This window comes from Camelus bactrianus, chromosome 2 (assembly GCF_048773025.1).
Source record: "Camelus bactrianus isolate YW-2024 breed Bactrian camel chromosome 2, ASM4877302v1, whole genome shotgun sequence".
Classification (NCBI taxonomy): Eukaryota; Metazoa; Chordata; class Mammalia; order Artiodactyla; family Camelidae; genus Camelus; species Camelus bactrianus.
The window spans coordinates 97,416,843-97,441,425 of NC_133540.1; the positions used below are offsets into that span (position 1 = coordinate 97,416,843).

The following is a 24,583-nucleotide window of genomic DNA, read 5'->3' on the forward strand; positions in this document are numbered from 1 at the left end:
AATGCAGAACCTTAGATCCTACCCTGCACTTCCTGCATCAGAATCTGCATTTTTATTAAGATCCCCAAGTGACTCATCTGCACATTAAAGTTGAAGAGGTGCTGGTCTACAGCAGCACCATACAACAGGAATACAGTGTGGCCCACACGTGTAATTTGAAATTTCTAGTAGCCACGTTAAAAACGTGACAAGAAACAAGTGAAATTCATTGTCATCATATTGTTCCTTTAACGCAATGTAAATCCAGACTCTTACAATTTCAGCGTGTAACCCATATGAAAATTACTGAAATAGTTTACGCTCCTTTTTTTGTAGTGAGTTTTTGAAATTCAGTGTATATCTTACCCTTCCAGCACACTTCACCACAGCCTCATTTCAAGTGTTCAGCAGCCACGCAGCTAGCGGCTACAGTATTAGACAGCGTAGCTCTGGAGTTTGGCAAGTAGATTAAGGTTCAAATGAACAAAATCTGTGTTTGAACCTCACTTCAGCACAGATCAGCTTTGTGATCTTGAGCAAATTACCCTTCTCTGGATTCCTTTCCACATGATGTGAACAGAGTAAGAGTAACCAATTCACAGGGTTGATGCAGATTACAGTGTCTGTAAAAGTATACAGTTAGCCCTTTATAAATGGTGACTATTAATACTCTCCTGTATTTTCTGGGCTTTATCTAATTATATGCAAAATTTGCCTTCTTAATAAGCAACCCATTAACTACCATTATTATTATTTGTAGAAAATTTTCTTACAACTTAATAGTTATTAAAAGACTGTTTTAGTGCTTCTCCGCATGGTTTTTAGCAATTGATTCAGATATAAACAGTTTAAATCCTTGCTTCCACAGTTAGATGATGGCATACACTCTGGAGCCAGGTTGCCTGGCTTCACGTCCAAGCTCTGTCACTTACCAGCGGTGCCTCAGTGTCCTCATCCAAAATAGGGCTAAGAACAGCCTCTATCTATGGAGTTGTAAAGATTAAAGGAATGAATAAATAGAAATTCCTTACACCAGTACCCGACCCATACTAGGCATTATGCAGGTAATAATAATGAACAAATCAATGATAACAAGTATCAAAAGTTTGGGGATATTAGAAATGCCTGTGTTAAAGTGTTAAACAGAACACAGAATGGTTCTTACAGTATGATCACAACTATATTAAAATCAAACTTGTAGAATTATGGTTAGGAGTAAGATGCCAAATGTTAATTTTGATTTTGTTTGGGAGAGAATTTTGAGTGATTTTCTTTTCCTTTTTGCTTTCCTAACTATGTATTAATTTTGTAATGAGGGAAACCAAATTAACTTTATTTTTAAAATTGCTCACTGGTTGAGAGCATGGGGTGTGGAATAATGCTCCCTGGGTCCCCCTGAGAGCACTGTGGTAAGTGAAATAAGTCAGACAGAGAAAGACAAATACTGGATGGTCTCACTTACCTGTGGAATCTGAAAAAAAAGCCAAACTCCTAGAAATAGAGACTAGAATGGGGATTTCCAGAGGCTGTGTGGGTAGAAGAAATGGGGAGTTGTTGGTCAAAGGATACAAACTTCCATTTACAAGATGAGCGAGTTCTGGGGATCTATTTATAACTCGGTGACTATAATGAACAGTGTATCATATACTTGAAGGTTGCCAAGAGAGTAGGTTTTAAATGTTCTCATCATACACACACAATCTGTAGTTATGTGAGGTGATGGATGTGTTAGCTCACTTTATTGTGGTAATCATTGCACATTATATATGTGTATCAAATCATCATATTGCACACTTAAACTTGCACAATGTTATATCTCAGTAAAGCTGGAAAACAAAATAAGAAATGAGGAAGAAAAGATTCACTTCACAGATTACAGAGAAGCAAATTTTAATTTTATTTTAATTAAGTCAAATATTAAAACAAAACCCCAAATTCCCTGGGCTCTATTCTGGCTATGCTGTTCACTAGCTGATGGCCTTGGATAAGTTAATTAACTCCTCTTTGCCTTGATTTCCTCATCTATGAAATGAAAATAATAATTTTACTTAACTCACAAGAGTTGTTGTTGAGAATTAAATTATATAATACTTGTAAAGGTCTTAGGAAAATGCCTGGCACATAGAATGCTGGTGATAATGAAGACGAAATAGGGGAAGGAGGAGGAGGGGGACGAGAAGAAGGCCTGTGTTAGTTATGTGTGCCTCCCCTTGGTTTGAATCCTGATTAGCTGTTGGAGTTAGGGCGTGTTTCTCAAGTTCTCTGAGCCTTAGCTTCCTTGTCTGTAAATGAAATAACAACACAGACAATATGCATGGGTCAGAAAGATTGATACTGGGAATAAATAAGATCATTCATGTATAGTGCCTGGACCACAGTAAGCTCAATAATGTTAAGTATTTCTTAAAAATTAAAACAAATTGGAATAACAATGTCTACTTCATAGGTTGCTGTGAAGATAAAATGCACTTGGAAAACTTAAGTACCATAAAAATGTCAACTCATTTCCACTAGATGGCAGCAGACGTCACCAAGTACAGTTTAGCCTAATTAAACACAGAGCTGAGGAAGAACACTAATACAAGACAGTTTTCCTGCAATTCCTTACTTCTGTGATTATACGGGAATGTGGTTGGACGGTATATATTATTTCAAAGGCGTGATCTACCTGCTTAGGCTTAGGAATATTTTTGTTTGATGTAGATTGTGAAAAAGGATTGTTTTTATTAGAGAGTCTGTTCTAGAGCCACATTCATCTTCTCCCTCAGTCCCGTCTTCAACTCTGGACATTCCCACATACACCTATGCTCTGGCCTAGCCCCTTGTTACTCAAGTGTGTAGTCCATGGACCACCAGCAGCAGCCTCACCTGGGAACTTGTAGAAATGCAGAATCTTGGCCTTGCCCTAGACTTACTGAATCTCAGTGATTCACAAGTATATCAAAGTCTGAGAAACACAGCTTTAGCCACAATGAACCTCTTAGAATTCTCTGAAGGAGTCATGAAAACTTTGCACCTGCTGGTCTTCCCAAACCAGAAACAACCCCTTCCCCATCTGACAGGCAAACTGGTCGTTTATTTACTCTTCCTATTTAACTTATTAGGGAGGCAAACAGCAGGTTGCTAAACTCAGTTCAAGGAGGATAGATGAAACTTGTAAAAAGTCTATAGAAAAAAGAATGTTCTGACAAAGCTGAAAATTAAATACAATGCTCTTTTAAGTCAACAGATCAATAAAACAATAACCTTTGGAATAATATTTTCTACCTGACAAAGACATTTGCAACTTATCATCTACAAGTTAAGATCCAACTATACAGAATCTAAGCCCTATCAGTAATAAATAATATGCCAAATAAGATAACATCCTCTAGCAAACTACTATATATAAATTAAACAAGTCCTACTGTATAGCACAGGAACTATATTCAACATCCTATAATAAACTATAATGGAAAAGAATATAAAAAATTATATATATATAAATTATATATATATATATGTAAAACTGAATCACTTTGCTGTATACCAGAAACTAACACAGCACTGTAAATCAACTATACGTCAATTAAAAACAAGAAAAAAAGATGACATCCTCTCAAACCTGATGACCTCCTTGCAGGCTTCTTAGACAATCCTCTAGTTTGGCTTTGCAGAAGCACATAGTGATATTTTGCTTTATTTCCAAGTTTTGGATGATTTTATTTAAAAGTTTAAATTTGATGACAAGAGACAACAGAAATACACGTGGCAACTTAGAAACTTGACTTGATAGAGTAGGATTCCCATTATGTTAGTGTCAGTGGAGGAAGTGAGTATCTACACCACGGAGCTGAATGGAAAGGAAAACAAGATTGAATTAGGCTTGAGTTTTATATCTTCCGGACCTTTTTAGCCCCACTACACTAACTATAAAATGGAGATAACATTTATTTCATTTGGCAATTAATCTCCAATATTTTGGTCCTGGAGTCCAAGATCAAATTTTCATACTCTTAAAAATTATTGAAGATCCTAAAGATTGTCTTCTGTCATGTCTATCAATGTTTAATAATATTTGAAATTAAAACTAAGAAATTTAGAAAATATTACCTCATTTAAAGTAATAATAATAAAACTCATTACTTTTTAACATTATGGTAACAAGTAATGAATTTTATTATCATTATTATTATTATTATTTATAACAAAATTTTTGTGAAAAATACTATATTTTCCAAAACCCCACAAAAGTTTGGTTTTGATTCAGAGGCCCCAGTTAAAGTTTTCCACAGTGTCTTTGGTGCTTCTGTAACTTTCATTTAGGTTAGATCAATAACATGCTGGCCCAAAATGGGCCTAGGGGTGACAGTATATATTTTTGGTTTTTGTATGGCCTGATTAACTATACCAATTAAATTTTTAAAAATTCTCTGATCCATAGGTTCTTTTTTATTTAAAAAATTATTTATTTGCTCATTTATTTATGTATTAATCTACAATATTATGTTAGTTTCAGGTGTACAACATAGTGATTCCATATTTGTATAGATTATACTCCATTTAAAGTTATTATAAAACATTGGCTATATTCCCTTTGCTGTACAATATACCCTTGTATCTTAATTTATTTTATATGTAGTAGTTTGTACCTCTTAATCCTCTTATCTTGCCCTCTCCCCATTCCTCCTCCACTGTAACCACTAATTTGTTCTCTATACCTAAGTCTGTTTCTGTTTTGTTTTATTTATTCATTAGTTTTATTTTTTAGATTTTTAGGTTTTTAAAAATTTTTTTATTGAAGTGTAGTTGATTGGATTTTTAGTTTTTTGATGAACCCCCATACTATTTTCTGTATGGCTGAACTAGTTTACATTTCCACTAGTAGTGTACAAATGTTCCCTTTTCTCCACATCATCGCCAAAGTTTGTTATTTGTGGACTTTTTGAAGATAGCCATTCTAACAAGTGTGAGGTGATATCTCATTGTGGTTTTGATTTGCATTTCCCTGATGATTAGTGATGCTGAGTAGCTTTGTTGGCCAACAGAATCTAAGCCCAATCAGTAAGAAATAATAAGCCTGTTGGCCATGTGTGTCTTTAGAAAAATGTCTTTTTAGGTCTTCTGCCCATTTTTGAATTGGAATGCTTATTTTTTTGATATTGAGTTGTATGAGCTGTTTATATTTTTGGTACTAACCTCTTATCGGACGTAGGATCTATTGGTCTTGTATAATCAATTAGGAGTAGGTTACGCATTGATTGTGATAATTATTTGTTTTTTGTTGCCGTTTTAATTGGGCTATTTATCACGGTAATATTACTAGAATGTAAGCTCTTTGAGGGCAGGGTTTTTAGTATGTTTTGTTCACTGTTAAATATGGTTTTATGGACAGTGCACATATAGCATTTTGTAAATATTTGTGAAATGGATGAATGGATAAAATAAATGCAACATCATATCTTCTGGGTAGTGGGGACAGTTTCATTCAAAGATGTTTATCTCAAAAATTTTTTTTCCTATAATTTCCAAATTGTGAAACCGCAGAGTCTCCAAAAAAAAAAAAAAAAGCTCTAAAAACAACTTTGTGTGAAGAATGATAAATACTTGAGAATTCTCTCCAAAGAAGTACAATTTAAATTTATTGATGATTAGTTTTTTTAAACATTCTGAGAACCAGGTGTGTAGTGAGTTAGCAAAAATATTTTTTGATAAATTCTCAGTTTTGATCACTATGTCTCTGTTTTCTCCCTCCTTCATAGGCTGCTTCTCCACGTCTGTGAAAGTTCTGCACATAGTAGTGCCGCAGGGCTCTGATCTTGGACCTCTGTCATACTCTCCCCCTGGGCATTGGGGTCCATGGTTTTCAATACCTTTGATATGCTGATGACTTCTGCATTTACATCTCCAGCTCCAAATTTGTAATTTCAACTACTTTGTCTACACATCCACTTGGATGTCTAATGTGCCTCCTCTGCAAATGTTCTTTATCACAGAAGTGGCATCAACACACATCCAGCTGTTCAGGATAAAAATCTCAGGAAGCATCCTTGGTTCTTCTCATCACTCCAATTGGTTCCACCTCCAAAATAAATCCTGAATCTGACCACTTCTCACCAGTCCCCTGCTACACACTAATTTAAGGCACCATCTGCTCTTGCCTGGATTACTGCAAAAGCCACCTAATTTGTCTCCCTGCCTCCACTCTTACCTATCTCCTGTCCATTCTTCATCCAATGTCTTAAAATGTAAGTCAGGTCAGGGGCAGTCCATTACTTAAAGTCCTCCACTGGCTTCCCACTGCAACCAGAACAAATCCAAAGCCCTTATCATGACCTACATCATCACGCACACTCTTGGCCTTGTGATTCCATCGCCCTCACCTTTCCCCCTCCTTCACCCAGGGCTTCAGCTGAACACACTGAACTGGCTCCTGCCTCCAGATCTCTGCTCTTGCTTTTCTGTGAGCCTGAAATGTTTGTCACCAAGGTCTTCACCAGGCTTCCCTCTCATCCTTCAGCTTTCAGGTTAAATGTCACCTCTGAAGGGCCTTTTCTGATCTTCCAATGGAAGTCTTTCCCTGCCCCCACCATTCTCTAGCACTTAATTTTAGGAAGTATTGTATTCACTTGTTTTGGAGTTCCCTGTGTCACCCCGTCCCTAGCACCTACACTAGAAAGCTTCTTGAGAGCAGTGACCTCCTTTGCTGAGTTCAGCCCCAAAACATTTCCTGGGACAGAGCAGACGCTCAGAAACTGAGGTTGACTGACAGAGCCATCCAGGGCTCTTACAAGGTTCTTGTTCGCTGCAGGGAGAGATGGTCCCCATAATCGTTTACTCCCGTCCTCCACGGGGCGAGGAGCTGAGGTCTAGCAACCACCTCTCCTCTAGCTTCCTGTCCCTCCTTCCTCCCTTCTGCCGCCCCGCCCCCCATCCTTTCCTGCTCCTCCCCCTCCTCCTACCTGCCTGGTTCATCTCCCCTCCGCCCCATCCTCCCTCCGCTTACCGCCCCTCCCTCGCCCCACCCTGTCGCGTGTCCGAACCAAGGGCGCCCTCCGTGTCGCGCGGGCGCCGAAGAGCTCGGTGACCGATGGCCGGCCGCGGAAGGAGGATGGGGCTCGCGGCGCTGCGTTTGGTGCCGTTGCTCCTGGTCTGGTGGGACTCGGCAGGTAATGCTCCCCATTCGGCCGGCTGCCCTAGGACCGGCCGGCCGAGGAGTAACCAAAATGGGGATCTCGCCGCAGCTGCCGCTCCCCGGAACCGGGCCTTGGCGTCGCTCGGCCGCACTCGTTACTGGCGGTTCCGGGCCGGCCCTGCGGTCCTCGAGGGACTCGAAGTTGGGAGTGTGGAGGGATGGCATTGTGCAGCCAGCAGCCCTCTTTAATTCTTGCTTGGGCTTCGTTCCCAGCATCTTCTTAGTGACACCTTGCTGTCTGCTCATTCTCCCCTCAAGCGGATTTTCTGGCGCCCACGATCCGGAGTTGGGTGTTTATGGACCCAGGAGCCGTACAGACCTCGGCAGGAGATGTACAGGAATCAGGAACTGTGAATGCTAAGCGTGCCAGGCACTCTGGGGCTCATGAAAAAGGGGCTTTTTAGTCCAGCCAGACTTGCCACCCATGTAAACTGTAGTTAAAATGGTTAACACCTAATGTTAAGTTTCATGTTTATCACTCTGAGCCGCAGAGGAAAAGAATATCGTGAATTAAGAGTTACTTCTCTGATTTTTGTTCCGCAGCTGTAAAGTCCTTCCCCAAGTAATCCTGTTAGGGTGGTCAGTTACGGAACCAGTACCAATGATTTCTGTGGGCCTGCTAGGAGGGGTGTCAGAACACAACTGAATATCCTTTTTTGGAGGGGGTGGGGAGGATGGCTTGAAAGAAGCTTGGTATCTGAGGGAAAGGGAGAAGGTGTGGCCTGTATAAATCACCAGCCGGATTTTTAAAATTCCTTATGAACAAGAATTAACTTTAATCTCATCCTTTAAAATGTCTGTTTCCTTCTTGCAGCCTCTCTGAACACTCAGTTTGGTGAAACTTCAGAATACAGAACGGTAAGTAGGAAACCACTTGTATTGTTTCTACTAACACAGTGAAGCCCACAACAGTTTGGGCTGGAGGCTGGTTTTCAGGTCTGACCTGCCACTTTTGAAACCACTGAGTGCTTCTCTAGCAACCAGATTCGCAGGCAGGGCTTTGGACACAGATCACAATGTAAATTTTGGTTGAAAATTAGGTCAGGCCTTGAAGGCCCCAGGGCTTTGTTTCCTTCAATATTTCCTTTAATGATTCAGAAGGTCCTAGGCCTAAAGATTATACTTTGTACTAGACATTTGATATATATTATCAAATTAAATTCTGTGGAACTAAAGGAAGACCAGCCAAATGAGAACAAGCAAAAGCTAGTTATAGAGCTAGATGGAACTAGTGAGTCAGCCAAGCCGCCTGCATTTGGGCTGAGATTCAAAGGCAGAGGAGCGGGAAAGCTTTACAATGGGGAAAAGGGAAGACTTCAGGTGTGCCCTGATTGAGGCTGTTGGCATGGGGAAGCTGCAGGTTGGTTAACTAGACGCAGGCATGCTATGTGATTGGTTGGGAGTGCGTATTTGGTTTTCTCTGATTGGTTGGAAGTTGGAAGTGGGGACAAAATTTAGGGAAGCTAATAGTTATTACTCAAGCCCTGGCCATTTTGGGCTGATTGTTACAGAGGTTATTGTGTGGCTTCCTGGACTTCACTTGAGGTAGCCATCTGACTCCTGCCACGTCCGACTTATAGCAGGTGGCTTCCTGGGCTGGTCATTCTAAATAATGAGTTGGTTTCCTGGGTGGGCTGCTGCAGGTTGTGGGTCAGAGTTCTATTTAAATATCTGGCCTGGCACTGTTCATTTTATATTCAGTCTCTCAATTCTCACGATGACCTTGTAAGATAGACAGATACTATTATTATACCTATAAGGATTTGACCTCAGTGGGTTAGGTAACTTTGAATATTCAATTCAGTGTAGACCTTTTCCAGGAAGCCTTCCCATCCTGTTTTCTTCCTCCAAAGCAGACATAAACACATTTTCTCTGTGCTTCCATTCAACTTATACAGCATCATCAAAATCACCATGTTAGTGTAGGGGAGGAAAAAAATCTTTCCTCTACCTTTCTAAGTTCTCAGCTGGGCCTGCATAACATAGGACAGATTAACAAGAGAAAAACAAACAGCCATTTATTAATAAGTGCTTGATGCATACATATGGGAGCACTCAGAGATGAGTAACTCAAAGAGGTGGCTTAGAATTCTGGCAAATATAGCATCTTTAACAAAGAGCACCTACAGTCAACTTATCTTTGACAAAGGAGGCAAGAATATACAATGGAGAAAAAGTCTCTTCAGCAAGTGGTGTTGGGAAAACTGGACAGCAGCATGTAAATCAGTCAAGTTAGAACACTCCCTCACACCATACACAAAAATAAACTCAAAATAACTTAAAGACTTAAATATAAGACAAGACACTATAAACCTCCTAAAAGAAAACATAGGCAAATCATTCTCTGACATAAATCTTAGCAATATTCTCCTAAGACAGTCTACCCAGGCAATAGAAATAAAGGCAAAAATAAACAAATGGGATCTAGTTAAACTTACAAGCTTTTTCACAGCAAAGGAAACCATAAGCAAAACAAAATGACAACCTACGAAATGGGAAAAAAATATTTGCAAATGATGCGACTGACAAAGGCTTAATCTCCAGAATATATAAACAGCTCATACAACTTAATAACAACCCCCCCCAGACAATCCAATCCGAAAATGGGCAGAAGACCTAAACAAGCAATTCTCCAATGGAAGACATATAAATGCCCAACAGGCACATGAAAAAAATGCTCAGTATCACTGATTATCAGAGAAATGCAAATCAAAACTACAATGAGGTGTCACCTCACACCAGTCAGAATGGCCATCATTCAAAAGTCCATGGATGATAAATGCTGGAGAGGGTGTGGAGAAAAGGGAACCCTCCTACACTACAGTGGGAATGTAGTATGGTGCAGCCATTATGGAAAATAGTATGGAGATTCCCCAAAAAGTTAAAAATAGACTTACCATATGATCCAGCAATCCCACTCCTGGGCATATATCCAGAGGGAACTCTAATTTGAAAAGACACACGCACCCCAATGTTCACAGCAACACTATATACAATAGCCAAGACATGGAAGCAACCTAAATGTCCACCAACAGATGACTGGATAAAGAAGCTGTGGTATATTTATACAAGAGAATACTACCCAGTAATGAAAAAGAATAAAATAATGCCATCTGCAGCAACATGGATGGATCTGGAGATCATCATCCTAAGTGAAGTAAGCCAGAAAGAGAAAAATGCCGTGTGATACCACTCATATGTGGAATCTAAAAAAAGAAAAAAAGAGGACACTAATGAAGTCTACAAAAATAGAAACAGACTTGTAGACATAGTAAACAATCTTATGGTTACTGGGGGAAAGGGGGTGGGAAGGGATAAATTTGGGAGTTTGAGATTTGCAAATGTTAACCACTATATATAAAAATAGATAAACAAATTTCCTCTGTATAGCACAGGGAACTATATTCAATATCTTGTAATAACTTTTAATGGAAAATATGAAAACAAATATATGTATATATATGCATGACTGGGACATAATGCTGTATACTAGAAACTGACACATTGTAATTGACTATACTTCAATAAAAAAAAAAGAGCAATACATTTGTAGAAAAATGACTGGACAAAGGAAAATGATTTTAGGCTTCCAAGGGTGGCCAACAGTGGGAAGATAATATATAGGAGGAAACTAATGGAGTATGATTTGTTTGCAGATTTCTCAGGTGCCATCTCTGGGCTGATAAGAGTCCAGAGTCATTTCCAGTAAAGGAGAATTTATATCCTGCCTTTAAACAGAAAAAGAAGCGATTAATCTGCTTCTTAACTGCCTTTAGCTCAGAATAATTTTTATGACATAGAGCCATATTTTCAGGGTGACATATACTGGTTTCCTTCAACGGTAAATACTTGTATACCATTTACTGTGTGCCAAGCACCATTCTAAATGCTTTATGTAGAATAACTCGTTTAATCTTTTAGAGCACTGTGAGGTAGTTACCATTGCTATCCCCTTGGTCAAAGTCGCATGGCAATGTGACCAGTAGGGGTTCATCCCAGGCATTCTGACCCCAGACCTGGTGCTCCTTACTAGCCCAGCATAGCACTGAATTGTAACTGCCCGTCTCCTCCTGGGCTATATACTCCTCAGTGTCATGGATGATGTCTTACTTGTTGTTTGCTGCCCAGTCTCCAGCACTTCATGGGTGCTCAATAATACTTTTGGTCATATGACTCAGTTTTCTTGAGTTTGAGTTTCTTTCAGAAAATGGGAATAATAACAGTAGAAACTCTATCAGCCACCCTCCATTTACGCAAGCTCACATACAACCTTCCCCTGTCTCTCTGAACAGTTCCTACAGCAGATCAATTACTCACTGGTTGTAGATGGACTACTGTCTTGTATGACTCCTCTCCTGGATGCCAGTAGAATGTATTTCTCATCAGTGGAGTTACGTTCTTACCAAGACTCATGTGTGTGTTCACAAGCCTGTTACGTGAGCCTCCACTCTTATTTTAATAAAAAATGTAGACAGCATAAACATGAGTGTGAAGAAATAAAGCAGTTTATATAAGAACTGTGTTGGATGCTTTTGAAAGACTTGCTAAAGGAGGAATTACTAAAAAAAAAATTGCTGTTGAATTAGGTGTAGGTAAAACAACTGTAAATAATTGGGAAAAGATTTTTTAGAATTGTATATTTCCTTGGTATGCCAGTGTCTTAAAAGTCTCACCATATTTTTAAATAGGGAGTTTTACTCCCCAGAAGACATTCAGATTGTCATTCTGGTTGTCATGACTGGGGAGCTGTTACTGGCATCTAGTGGATAAAGAACAGAGATGCTACTAAACATCCTACAATGCACAGGACAGCCTCACACAGCAAAGAATTACCTCGTCCAAAATATGAATGGGGTCGAGAAATCCCATTTTAAAGAAGCCAAAACAGGAAATCACAGGTGATTTATTCTGAGTATGATTTTTGCAGTGATAGCACACAGAACTCTAACTAGTTGAAACATTCAAAGGAAAGGTCTTGTGTCTTGTGTCAGTTAGGATTAAATTCAGCTGCAAGTAACAACAACTCAGAATAACAGCTAACAGCACTGCTCATCCTAGAATGTGGCCTTCATCCTCCTGGTCTGTAAGATAAAGGTGAGAACTCCAGGCACCCAGCAGCAAGACGGAGGAATGGACAAAGAAGGATAAAAACTGGAGGAAGCAGAGGACAGGCACCAACTTTCTTTTAAAGGAGGTTCCCAGAAGCTACTGCACAATAATTCCACCTATATCCCATTGGTCAGTCCTTAATCACATGGTCACACCTAGCTGCAAGAAAGGGTATCTTATAGTAGGTAGCATTCCAGCTGGCCACGTGCCCTGTCACTGTCTTACATCAAAAGATTGGCAATTTTTGTTTTCATTTCTATGTTTCAAGATAAAATGTTTAGGGTATATATTATTTTTTATTATTGTTTCCTTGCTTTAATTCACCTTTTCAATGAAATGACCAGTTACCGCTTGTCTCAGTCTCACTGGGATAAGAGGGCCTCTACTCCCCTGTGAGAGCAGCCCTGGAAGGCAGCATCTCAGTGAGCCTGGGGCAGCCAGAGCACATCAGGCTCCTAAGTGGAGCACAGAGGACTGAACGGTGGGTAGAAAGGGGCAAAAAAAAAAAAAGTTCCTTCAGAGTTTGGCCCATGGCCAGCCCTGCTCAGGTCTCTGTGAATCCAGATAATATCAATGGAAAGGTATATTTCATTTATTCAGAGTGCTAAACAGGGTGACTTACTCAGAAGTGAGAAAAGGTGATCACTATTTACTAAAACAAAACAGAAATACAGCAGGCCCTGTATTTCACCTTTTGTTACAGTGGGACTCTGCACACGATGGTCTGCTCACTGTGACCAGTTCTAGTCTTGGCCCTGCTGGAGACTGTGGTCCTGAGCAAGATGTATGACCCCTCTGGCCTCAATCCCATCAAATCTGAGGGTTGAGTTCCATGACCCAGTATCAGTTTCTTAGGGCTGCCGTATTACTACAAACTGGATGGTTTAAACCATAGAAATTGGATTATCTCCCAGTTCCTGAGGCTAGAAGTCTAAACTCAAGGTGTGGCAGGGTTGGTTCCTTCCAAGAGGTGCGAGGGACAATCTATTCCATCCCTCTCTCCTTCTCTCTGGTAGCCTCAGGCAATCCTTGGCTTGTAGATCACGTTCTCTCTGTGCATTCACATGATCTTCCCTCTGCGCATGACTCTGTGTCCAGATTTTCCCTTTTATAAGGACACTAGTCATACTGGATTAGGGCCCACCCTACTAACCTCATTTTAACTCAATTATCTATATAAAGACCCTCTTTCCTAATAAGGTCACGTTCTGAGGCACTGGGGGTTAGGACTTTAGCATATCTGTGGGGCAGACACAATGAAGCATATGACAACCCTTGAAGTCCAGTTCTGAACCTACTGCTTTCTTGAGCACTGCTGCTTAGATGCCAGTATCTTAAAAGTCCCGACAAGAAGACTAGATTCTCCAGTGCGTCTGGGCATTATGCCAGGGACTGAGGTGGCAGGCGGCAGGATATTCACGTGGAGATGGTAGTGACGAGCAAATTTTGAAGCTGGAGGATAGTCAAGTAGGTACGGTGGCATGTCCTGGACTTTCATTTGAAAATCAGCCAGACTGAACCTTCCTCTGAGGTCCTTTTCTTACAAGCATGTATTGATCCATTGCTTCAACATTGCACAGATTTTTACATTAGAAAAAACTTTTTTTTTTTTTTTTTTTGCGGAGAATAGAAACCTTTCTGTAGGATGTTTCTAGGAAATCCAGGAATACTTGGGTCTTTGTCCTCCCCTGAGCTATTTTGTGATGAGAATGTCTCAGGTTATTCTCCAATTTCTGTTTCCCTTTCTCTTTTCCAGCCAAATTGCTATCAGTATAAATTACCAGGATGTCCCAGAGACTTTAGCCCCGTGTGTGGAAGCGACATGTCCACTTACCCCAATGAGTGTACTCTGTGCATGAAAATCAGGTAACATAATTTTACAGTATAAATTAGCCAAGTTTTCTTCAATTCTTTTCTTGCATTTCGATTCCTTAGGAAGCTGTGACTCTTTTTTTGGACATAAGAATCAAATGTGACATAGTAGTTCTGTTTTCATACTGACACTTAAAAGGACACAGAATCCTTCAGTGTATTTTCTAGGTCAGTGTTAGAGAATGAGGTATGTGATTAATCAGATAATTAAGTGATGTTACTCTCCAGGGATGTGCTGTTTCCCCAAATGAAGACTATATTTAGTAGTCAAATTCTGCGGAACGGTAAATGTTCTTTTAAATTCAGAGGGCATATACAGGTGACCCACACACCCTGCACTACTGTTTGGAAAACAGGTCTTAATAAGTCTCCCTGGTAGAATGCTCAGTACAAGTGTATTACACCTGATGCCCTCCCACGTAACACACCTGACCAGCTCAGATGGCCATGACTCCTCCTCCAGGTGAGCTGCTTTGTATTTCAGGGCTCCGTTCTCTGACCTCGGTGAGTTACTAGGTCCTCTCTGAGTGATTCTTCGGGGGTAACTCCCTGTGCCCTGGGGTGATGGAACACATAGTAGAGTTGGGCTTTCGCCCTCATTGTTTCCTAGATTCAGCTTTAAAAATGATTAAGTAAGCGTCACCCTGGAAGAATCTAATGTATAATGCCGTGGGTCTTTCTAATACAAATAGTGGGATGGTTTCAAGATGGTTGGGAATAAATGTCTTTTTAATGGTTTCTTCAATTTGCAGGGAAGATGGTCATGATATAAAAATAATCCGAAGTGGACCATGCTGATGGAGCAGTTTACAGAAGACCACCTTTGTCCGCACACTAGATCAACTTCATTTTCCCTTTTTTTCTTTTCCTATGTTTCTTTGTGTGAAATTTGTTAACCCACATTTTCTGAGATGAAGTGTGGAAGAGAGCTATGGGCAGTGGCTGATAATTAAAACAAACAAAAAAATCTTTGTTTCTTGCCTTTTTTCCCTTGAGTTAAGCTCATTGCCCAGATAACTTATGTGTTACTTTATTTATCTGGAATAAAATCAGCAGTGTAACCAGTTACCACTGTTCTCTACTGAATACCTATTCCCACTCAGTAGACTCACGTGGCTCCTTTCCTGTGAGGCAAAGATGAATTTCACTAAGGGAGGAGTGGAGTCACTGTTGAGAGGGCAAAGTTTATTCTTCTTCTGCATTTCCCTGAATCTTGGATATTTAATGTATGTGTAGCTGGTATGGTGTTCTGCACAGGGCAAATAACTGTGAAATACTTGGAGCTGACTTTAGCCGGAGCTGGTAAAGTCAAAGAATCATGAGAGTAAAATATTCCATATCTCCTTTGAATACAGTTTTCCTTCAGGGTTAATGCAAGAATTTACCTTTTTCCTCCTTTTAGAGCAGTGGTTCTCAACCCTGGGTGATTTTTCCCCAGGGGACACCTGGGCGTACGTCTGGAGTCTAGAGGCATTTTTGGTGTGAAAATGGTGCCACTGATGACATCCAGCAGGTAGAAGACAGCGACGCTGCCAGACATCCTACGGCGCACAGGACAGCTCCCAGCAACCAAGCATTTCCAGTCAGTAGTGCTGAGGTTAAGTCACCCAGTTTTAGAGTTTGATACAACATAAAGAATAAACACAGCAATAACAAAAGTGACCAAAGGTTAATTTAGAAACACAATGCTTTCCAGGTAGAGGATTTTAGGTTAAGTCCTGCATTTAAGTGCATTCTGGCGCTAGGAAACTGTGAAACATAAGGCAAGAGGTGGCTGGGAGAGTGTTAAGTGAAAAGAATGGCTTTGGGGGTTGAGCGAAACCTGAGTTTGAGTTCTGATTCCAACACTTGTGCTTCCATTTTCTTATGTGGAAAATGGGGATAATGCTCAACTCATGGAACTGCCCTGAGGAAACTGCTTAGCACAGAGCTTGGCACATAGAAACCCTGAAATTCTATTCTATTACTTCAAATACTTCTCTTAGAGAGAAAGCAACTGAAGCCCACAGAGGCAGATCAACCTGCCCAAGGTTATGGAACACAGTTGAAACAGTCAGGACTAGCAGCCTGGTCTCCACATTCCCAGACCTCTGCTCTCACGTGGAACAGAGGCAATGATGTGGGAAGTTGTATAACATAAATGTGCCACAACTATATTTTGTCTTGTAATCATTTTTGGCTTAAAGGTTTTATAGAAGTCGTATATGCTTTTTGGAAAATTAAAAAATACACAAAAGTATATTAAAAGAGAAAGTCTTGATGCTCAACATTGCTAATTATTAAAGAACTCCAAATCAAAACCACAATGAACTCCTCCTGTAACGCCCAGATCTAAGCCATTATTTCTACATTCTCCACAGCTGGGGGGAAGCAACACATTTACACAACATTTAGAAATTTGACCAATCACATTTGAAAGCAGTCGCCACTGGCTGGGTCTTTAAGACTGCCAAACTACCCAAACTCCCGCAGGCCAACTCTAGAGCAAGGAGTTTTATTTTTCTGTCTTGAAAGTGAGATAACATTCAATTTAATGTGTCTAATAGCTGCATTCACTACAGTATGCTTAATCCATAGAATTGAAATTACAGGCAAAAGTTACGAGAGTCTATGATCTCAAGTGCTATCCTTTATGCTTCATATTTTTAAGACAAAAAAGCAACTGTTTTTTAGTATTCTAGCAAGTTCAAAAATCAGTTTTCTTCTTGTGGGATAAGAGATCATGTTTACATGACATTTATGATAAAATTAGATTTCATACTTCTGTGGCTGTTTTTTTTTTTTTCCTGTCCCCAAGTGAAATTAGTTTTCCTTTAACGGAGAAAGAAAAAAAAAAATTAGGGAGGAAATAGATCAAAAATTAACAAAATTAAATAATTTTATGCAATTTTTTCTTCAAGGAGGATACTACTTTTGCAATTATAATAAAATACGCCTTTAAAAATTCATCTTTTTAAAGAAGGAAGAAAGATAATTTAAAAAGCCATGAGATGAATGGAAATCTTATTTGAACAAACAAATCAAAGAGCCAGAAACAGTGCATCAGTAATCTTTTACGGACTTCTGCCAAAGGTTCTCCCTGTCCTGGAATAATTCTTGGCGGGCGCTGAGACACAAGGGGGCAGTGGCTCCCTGGGAAATGCCGCATTCCGCTCAGCCTGAACCCAGCTCAACGGTTTCTCTAGTACACTGCCACTGCCCTGGGAGAGTCACGTTTCACTCACAAACTGCTTCTCAAAGGCTCTTGTGCTTTGATTCTTTGAAAACACCACTTCTATGAATAACACTGAATGAATGATCCAACTGAAGCTCACATGGGGTCAAGGACCCAGGCGAAATGACGACAAATAGAAACAGTTTTACCCCTGGAGTAGGGGTTAGGCAAACACTCTCAGATTGTGGCTGGAAAAGCTGGAATTTGAAAGGCTACTAGAAAAGGGTTCAAGCTTAGCTGACCTGAGCAAAAAGCTCTGACGCAACCAGCCTCAGAGGACACCACTCCTCTGTGATGGGCAGGTTTATGAAGAAGCTTCCAACCTTCCTTCTCCAGTTTTACTGCCTCCCTGTTCCCCTCTGGTTCATTGTCTTTCATCCTGACTAAAATTTCTGCTCTGGTGAGCACATTCATTAATTCAGAAAATCCATAATATCCAATATTTGCTTGGCCATTTACAGTTTCCAAAGTCTTTCATACTTTATCAAGCACTTCCATGTAGGTTTTTCACCCACAACGTGAAATGTTTTGACATTTGACTTCCACTTTAATGCGCGTCATTACTGGAAATGAGACTCCATCAGAGTGACCAAAGCTAATATAAAAAATCAGTGAAAGATTGGGGACCACGTGCCAAGGACATCGCATTGGCCTGGCCACACGGACCAAGCTGCAGGTTAAAGGGCGTGACATGGACAGAATGGAAGTGTTGAATCTGGGTTATGGAGCTCAGGACTGAATTCCTCTCTGAAGAGGAAGGGCAAAGTGCCACTGCAGAGCATTTACCGCTCAAAGACTTTCAGCGGCAACCATGCACAAGAAATTGGCAGTGAATACTTGTGAGATAGATGACTCTGATTTGCAATGTGCTACAATAGTCTTTGGAGGTGTGAAGAAGCCCTTGGTTTGCCATAGGGTGATTTATTAGGAAAACTTGTCCTCCTAAACTGTGTATTTCCATAGGCAGCAACAAGTCTAAGCCATGCAGAAGGATGTCACAGAAGAAGCATCTGCTACATAGTTTTTAGGGCTGTGTGGTTCTGTATACTAAATCAGTGCACATATATTTGAATTTTTTTGTTTTACTTTTTGTGATCCATGTTATAATTTTTGTGACAGAAAATAGCATTGTCCTAATAGGAAATCAAGGTTCATTCATGATGGCTTCTCTTTTGATTGTCAACCAGGAAGGATTTGGTTGTGAGGTGGGGGTGTTATTTCTCTAGGTTACGGTTTAGGAGAAAATCAGAAAAGGTTAAGTCACCTTGTCATGGTCACCTAAAGAGCACAGCAGATCTTCTGACTCTAAATCTGGGATTTAAAAAATATTTTATTTATTTATTATTGTACTATTTAATTATTTTACTTGGGGGGAGGAAAATTAGGTTTATTATTTTTAGAGGAGGTACTGGGAATTGAACCCCAGACCTCAGGCATGCTAAGCATATGCTCTACCACTTGAGCTGTACCCTCTTTCCCCTACCTCCTGCTCCTTTTTTTAAAAATCATTGTGCTCTGAAAATATCTAACTCTGTTAAGGAAATCCTTTCACCAGACCACCTGTGTTTCACCTCTCTGCAGTGGATTTGGTGGCTATTGTTCTGCATTTTGGAACATAAAGAAGATAGGCATCAAAAAATTTAGTGTTTTCAGTGCTGCTGACTGAGGAGCTTCTTACTTAGACTCTGTCAGGGAAAAAAGTTGGTTTCTAAGTAGGTGGCAGCACTTGGCTGGTTTATTGTTTGTTGAGCACCAAGGGTATGCTTGATCCAGCAGGAAAACAACACATGGTACCATCAGTGCCTTCTCTGAGCCCACACTCTCAGGCTTATTGGCTGATATCACAGACAGAGAATAAGATAAGCAACAGACCAATGGGTGTAAAAAAAAGTCTTGGAAAGTTGTTGTTGTTGTTAAATAAAAGCCATATTAGCAGCAAAGTAAGTCAAAGCACCCTGGACACAATTTATACATTTAATTGCAATTTAGAGTTAATATTAGGTCCATAAGATGGTAGTTTGTAAAGTTAGGATTAGCAACTTCCCTGCACACCACTTTCAACCTGATTCTCTTCTGAAACAGATCTTCCTTTCACTTTCTTCTGCTCTCTTTCTATGGTCTTCCCAAAATATATACCCACTGGCCTTCTACAAATGTCTGAACCTCCATTTATCATCAGGCTTTCCATACACTGCTGTCTTTCACCTTCTTCTTTTAATGTGCAAATATCCCATAGAAAGGTAATATATTAAATTCTTCACACAGGGAAGGCAAATTCTAGGCAAGGCTCCCAGCACACTCCCAGTCCCCGGCAGATGTTACTAATCACAGGGCTCCTTCTCATGGAGTCTGGAGTTAGAATCCTCAACACAGTGCTGCTGGCAGACTATCCAGGCTAATCAAAGTTGGCACAGGAGTTGAAGCCCATTTGGCACCCCTGTGGTAGCAGTGTAAACCGAATGAGTTGCTGATTCAATATTTGCCTGGTGGGTTCTAGGAGCAGGGAAACTGTGGATAATGAGGGCATGAGAGAAGCTATTAAGGTCAAGCTTGTTGTACATCACAGTTTCACCCCAGGCTCTTGGCCCAACACGACTTTAATGGCAGAAATAAATTAGGGTGTCTGATCTACAAAATAATACTTTTAGGAACCTTGACAACAGTGGAATATTTTCAGGCCTTCCAAAATGGATACCTATCCGTCTCCAAACAGCCCACACAGATATTCCTCTATCCCTACGCCAAGTGAAGCCGCACAGAGTGAGCCTGAAGTTGTTAAACGGAAAAATGTTGAGCAGCTACTGCCAAGGGGAGTTTGATGGTGTCACGCAGAAAAAAGCAATGAGGTCAATGTCTCCTGCACGCTGGGGGAGACTTGCCAGGTGCTGTGGTGTTGCTTAAAAAACTACCTTGAATTTGTTCTCTTCCTACCAAAAGTCAGTCTCCATGACCCTGGTAACTATAAGCAGAGCAAAAATCATACAGAGAGAAGTCTCTTTCAGAGAGCGGCAGCTGCAGCTGGCACATGACAGAAAGCACCTCAAAAGTGAAGGAAGCCCTTAGTTAATAACAAGAAAAGCAGTGAAGACTGTGAAGGTGCATTTGATTCTGTTCTTGGTCTGACATTTGACCTATTGCAGAGAGACAAAATTTTCGGTGGCTAGCATAAAAGTCTTAATTGTTCCTTCCAAAACAGGCTGATGTAGCCACAGAAGAGTACTAACGAAAAATACAGACTTAGTTAACAGAAAATTGAGGGTGGGTTGGGTTTATACGGGACCAAGGTAGAAGAAATATTTACACTAGCTTCACCTAACTAAGGTTTTGTTTATTCTTTAGTGATAAGTAGTCATATTTTATAGTATAGAAGTATCATATTTTTAAAACATATTTTACAGTATTTGTGTTTTTTCTGAGAATGACACACACATATATGGGTGTGTCATTCTCAGACACACCCATATATGTGTATTTTTAAAAATATTTTGCTTTATTCCTGAAAGTACTTAAAGCACCTGGATTTGCATATATCTATATGTGTTTTTGGATGGATGAATGGATAGATAGACGGATGGATGGATGTATATGTCTGACAGATCATTTAGGTCAGGTCAGTCAAAGCAACACTGTCCTGTACAAGACCTCTATGAAGTTTAGACAAGTCAGTCCTGACTACTAGAGAATATTCTGCGAGCTTTTTAACCATTTTGCCACACTCAGGGATATAGACTCACATAGATGTCCAAACACACTCTTCACTTGGCATGGGGTCCAGAGACCCTGTGGGAAAGAAGTGGAACCCACTAGAGTTGCAGTTCAGACGTGTAGAAACTGAACGTATGGACTGTGACCCTCGGGGAAAAGACTGAAAGGAGAGAAAGCAGGACCTTCTAGTAGAGCCAGCTAGACTGAGCATCGGGGCTTGACACTGTCCCAAGGAAGCAGTGTTTTAGGGGTGGCTGGTCTCAACCTTAGCTTCCAGCTCCTTCAGAGATAGCACGTGTTCTTGGGAAGAGGAGATCATGGTACAAAGGAAAGAAAAGAAAGAATCATGTTACCAAGCGCCACCAGCTCTGTCTTGGGAACCCTCTTCCCCTTGGTGGGGTGGCATGAAGTAATACAGTCCATTGAAACAGAAGGAAGGATTTTGCTGCAGGCTCTGATTAAAGGTGATTCAAACACCCCCTCAACCCCATGGGGATTTTTGAAACTTGGGTCACACTTGTCACATGAGTGTATATATGTTTGTTCAAGTTACTGATTCAACAATTCTGTGTTTGGGTCACTTCAAAGACCAGTTCATTTGTTCTCCAATTATCTCTCTTTTTTATAGAATAAAGAATAAAGTTACAAAGAAATCAAATTTAGTTATTGTAGTCTGTGATTCTTAAACTCCGACCTGCATCACAATCATCTGGAGGGCATATTAAAACAAAGGTTGCTGGACCTCACTACCAGAATTTCTGATTCTGTAGGTCTAGGATGGGCTCAAGAATCTGTGTTTCTAGTTAGTTCCTTGGAGATGCTGATGCTGCTAGTTAGGGACCACACTTTCAGAATCACTGGTGCAGATAATCTTCTGGACCTGGGAGTCCTTAGCTGAAAATATTCTGGAGATCAGATTATAACATGAGACAGTAGCCCCTTTTACAAGACAGTATCTTAACAAAGTGCATTCCTGGCCAACCAGACCTTCTAATATTTTCCAAGGGTTTTACATCTAATAATAACAGATCTAAGAAGTCTCCTTCTTATATCCTCCCTCAAATCCTTTGTTTGACTCAAACCCTTCCAAAATCATTTTTAAACAATATTTTCAGGACTGTCCCAGCTTTAAAATTGATCACAGTGAATAAGAACCAAGAACACTTGATATTTCTCCAATATCTGGTACTTGAAGCTTAGGGCAACTCATTCCTGGCACTATGAGTTTTTGGACCAAGAATATCAGTTTGAACATAGAATCAGAGTAAATGAAATTCATAATCTTATGGAAACTGCCACAGTGTCTGACCCCCAAATCTACATGCATTTTCTGATGCATGGTTTAAACACATTTTGAAAATATGGCAGAATGTTCAAAATTAGAACTCTTAACAATATCCTGGACGTATGATTGTCTTACATATGAGAGCTGTTCATTTACTCATTCTTTAATATATGTTCATTGAGTCTTATGCCAGGAATGAGGCTAGGTGCTGTGGATACAACAATAAATAAGGACTAGAAAGGATTGTGTCATGGTTGAAGCACATCCTGGAGCCATCTTGCCTGGATTCAAATCCCAACTTGGTTACTAATTAGCTTGATAACAACTACTTAACCACTTAATGCCTCAGTTTTCTCATCTATAAAATGGAAATAAAAATTGCAACTGTCTGATAAGAGAGATATGAGAATGAAGAGTTAATATTTGTAAAAACAGAGAACACTATCTGTTATATTATTTATATGTGTTTTATAAATATTGTCATAAATACACCTGTCCACATCTTTTAGAAGCTCACAGTACTGGGACATAAAGAAGCAAACATAATACAATGTAATAAATGCTAGAATGAAGATATGCGTGAAGTGCTGGACTTTCTTGCTGCAAGACGGAATACGGTAAACTCTCCAGGGTCTGGACTGCCTGTGCTTAGCACATATCGCTTCCCCCTGAGGAACCACACTGGAGGAAATCCAGCAAGTTTTTTAATCTTCCTTTAATGGCTGCTGCTATGAAAACAACCACCCATATACTAACATACAATTACCACAAATCGTTTTCAAAAACTCTTCCTATAAAATTTAAATGATAGTGAAACTCATTTAGGAGACCACCTGCTTCAACTTCATAGGGGGCAGGAGCAATTTGTGTGAAAATAGGATTGGGCAACTATTCCACAGTTTCTGCAGTTGAAACCCTGGGTGGAGCACCAGGTGAATTTGATGTGGCAATAACTCGTAGAAGCAGAGTAGCCAACTTATTCTAGTTTGCACGAGAATTTCCTAGTTTTAAAACTGAAGATCCCGCTTCCCAGGACCGGCCCATCTCGGTCAAGAGTTTAAAATCATTGCAACCATTTTGATAGGAAATGGTATCTTTAAAAAGAAAATATAAAATTAATATAGTATGTCAATTATATCTCAATCAAAACATAAATTAAAACCTGACTGTTGTAAAAGCACTGTCTCAGGCTTTATACAAAAAAAGAAAGAAAAGAAGGGAAAATATAATTACTGGGTCTGTGGGATTGAAGATAACTGGTTAGTACAGTAGAAATCAACGGATATTTACTGACCTTCTATTGGAGGGACACACACATAATCCCCAGCTCTTGATAGGCTACAATTTCATCTGTGAAGTAGGAAATTAACCAGTAAAAAATTAAATAAAAATACGTTTACATATCAGATAATAACAGAATTAATCTTATAAAATGGCTAACGGCCAATCATTCGTCCATTTTAGAATTGCTATGGAAACGGAGTTCAGAGGAAAGGAAGAGCCCTCACTGGCCTGGAGCTTTAATGAAAAGCTGGCACAAAGTGGTTCCCTTTACAGTGGTTCACAAGAACCGGTGGGGCTTCGATAGGCAGCGATGCCGGGAGGCGCCATTACGGGTGGCGGGCACAGCACAGGCGAACCCCAGGAGTGGGAGCCGCATGAGGCAAATCCAGGGGCAGGGAAGCCGCACTTACACAGGAGGTGGAGGAGGGAAGGAGACGAGCAATGAGATGAAGTCAGCGTTCCCACGAAGCTCTGCAGTAGCCACATTCTCTTAAGCTTAGGGCGGAAGACCGTTTGTCACAAGACCACTCTCTTTCCCTTGAGTGAAGAAATACTATCTTTCCCCTAAACCTTTCTATTTTCTACTACAGGATTTCCAAAGGCTTTCTATGTTCAAATTCTAAATATAATGGATACGGCAGCTCTTCATTTTGGTTACGCAGTGCTGGGTGACAAACCTCCCTAAAGCCTCCTGTGGGCTCCCTCAAACAGCCTGATGGTCTCAGGGTAATTGACCTTCCTCCTTGGTGGCTGGCTGCCCCCAGAGCATGGAGTGCAGAGTGTGGGAGCAGAAGCTTCCAGGCCTTCTTACATTCCAGGCCCCAGTCTGGCTCAGTGTCACTTCTGCCTCATTCTTTTGGTTAAAGCAGGTCACAGGGCCATGGAGATTCAGGGAGAGGGGACTACACAGAGTGTGAAGCCCAGGAGGCCCGGCTCCTCTGGGGTCACCATGCCACAGTCT

General features: G+C 40.3%; 1 protein-coding gene across 1 annotated transcript; it reads left to right on the forward strand.

The window, feature by feature from the left end:
- The first annotated feature begins 6,882 nt into the window (after positions 1-6,882).
- On the forward strand, positions 6,883-15,103 carry SPINK2 (serine peptidase inhibitor Kazal type 2). Its single transcript, XM_010966112.3, has 4 exons — positions 6,883-7,127; positions 7,968-8,011; positions 14,019-14,128; positions 14,887-15,103. Exons 1-4 carry the CDS (start codon positions 7,049-7,051, stop codon positions 14,930-14,932), a joined length of 279 nt encoding a protein of 92 aa, XP_010964414.1. The 5' UTR covers positions 6,883-7,048; the 3' UTR covers positions 14,933-15,103.
- Positions 15,104-24,583: the final 9,480 nt, after the last annotated feature.

Bases quoted from the DNA above. Each gene is read 5' to 3' on its own strand.
- SPINK2 (XM_010966112.3), top strand. From the start codon at position 7,049: ATGGCCGGCCGCGGAAGGAGGATGGGGCTCGCGGCGCTGCGTTTGGTG. The intron at 8,012-14,018 runs GTAAGTAGGAAA...TCTCTTTTCCAG, and splicing joins AAACTTCAGAATACAGAACG to CCAAATTGCTATCAGTATAA. The intron at 14,129-14,886 runs GTAACATAATTT...TTCAATTTGCAG, and splicing joins ACTCTGTGCATGAAAATCAG to GGAAGATGGTCATGATATAA.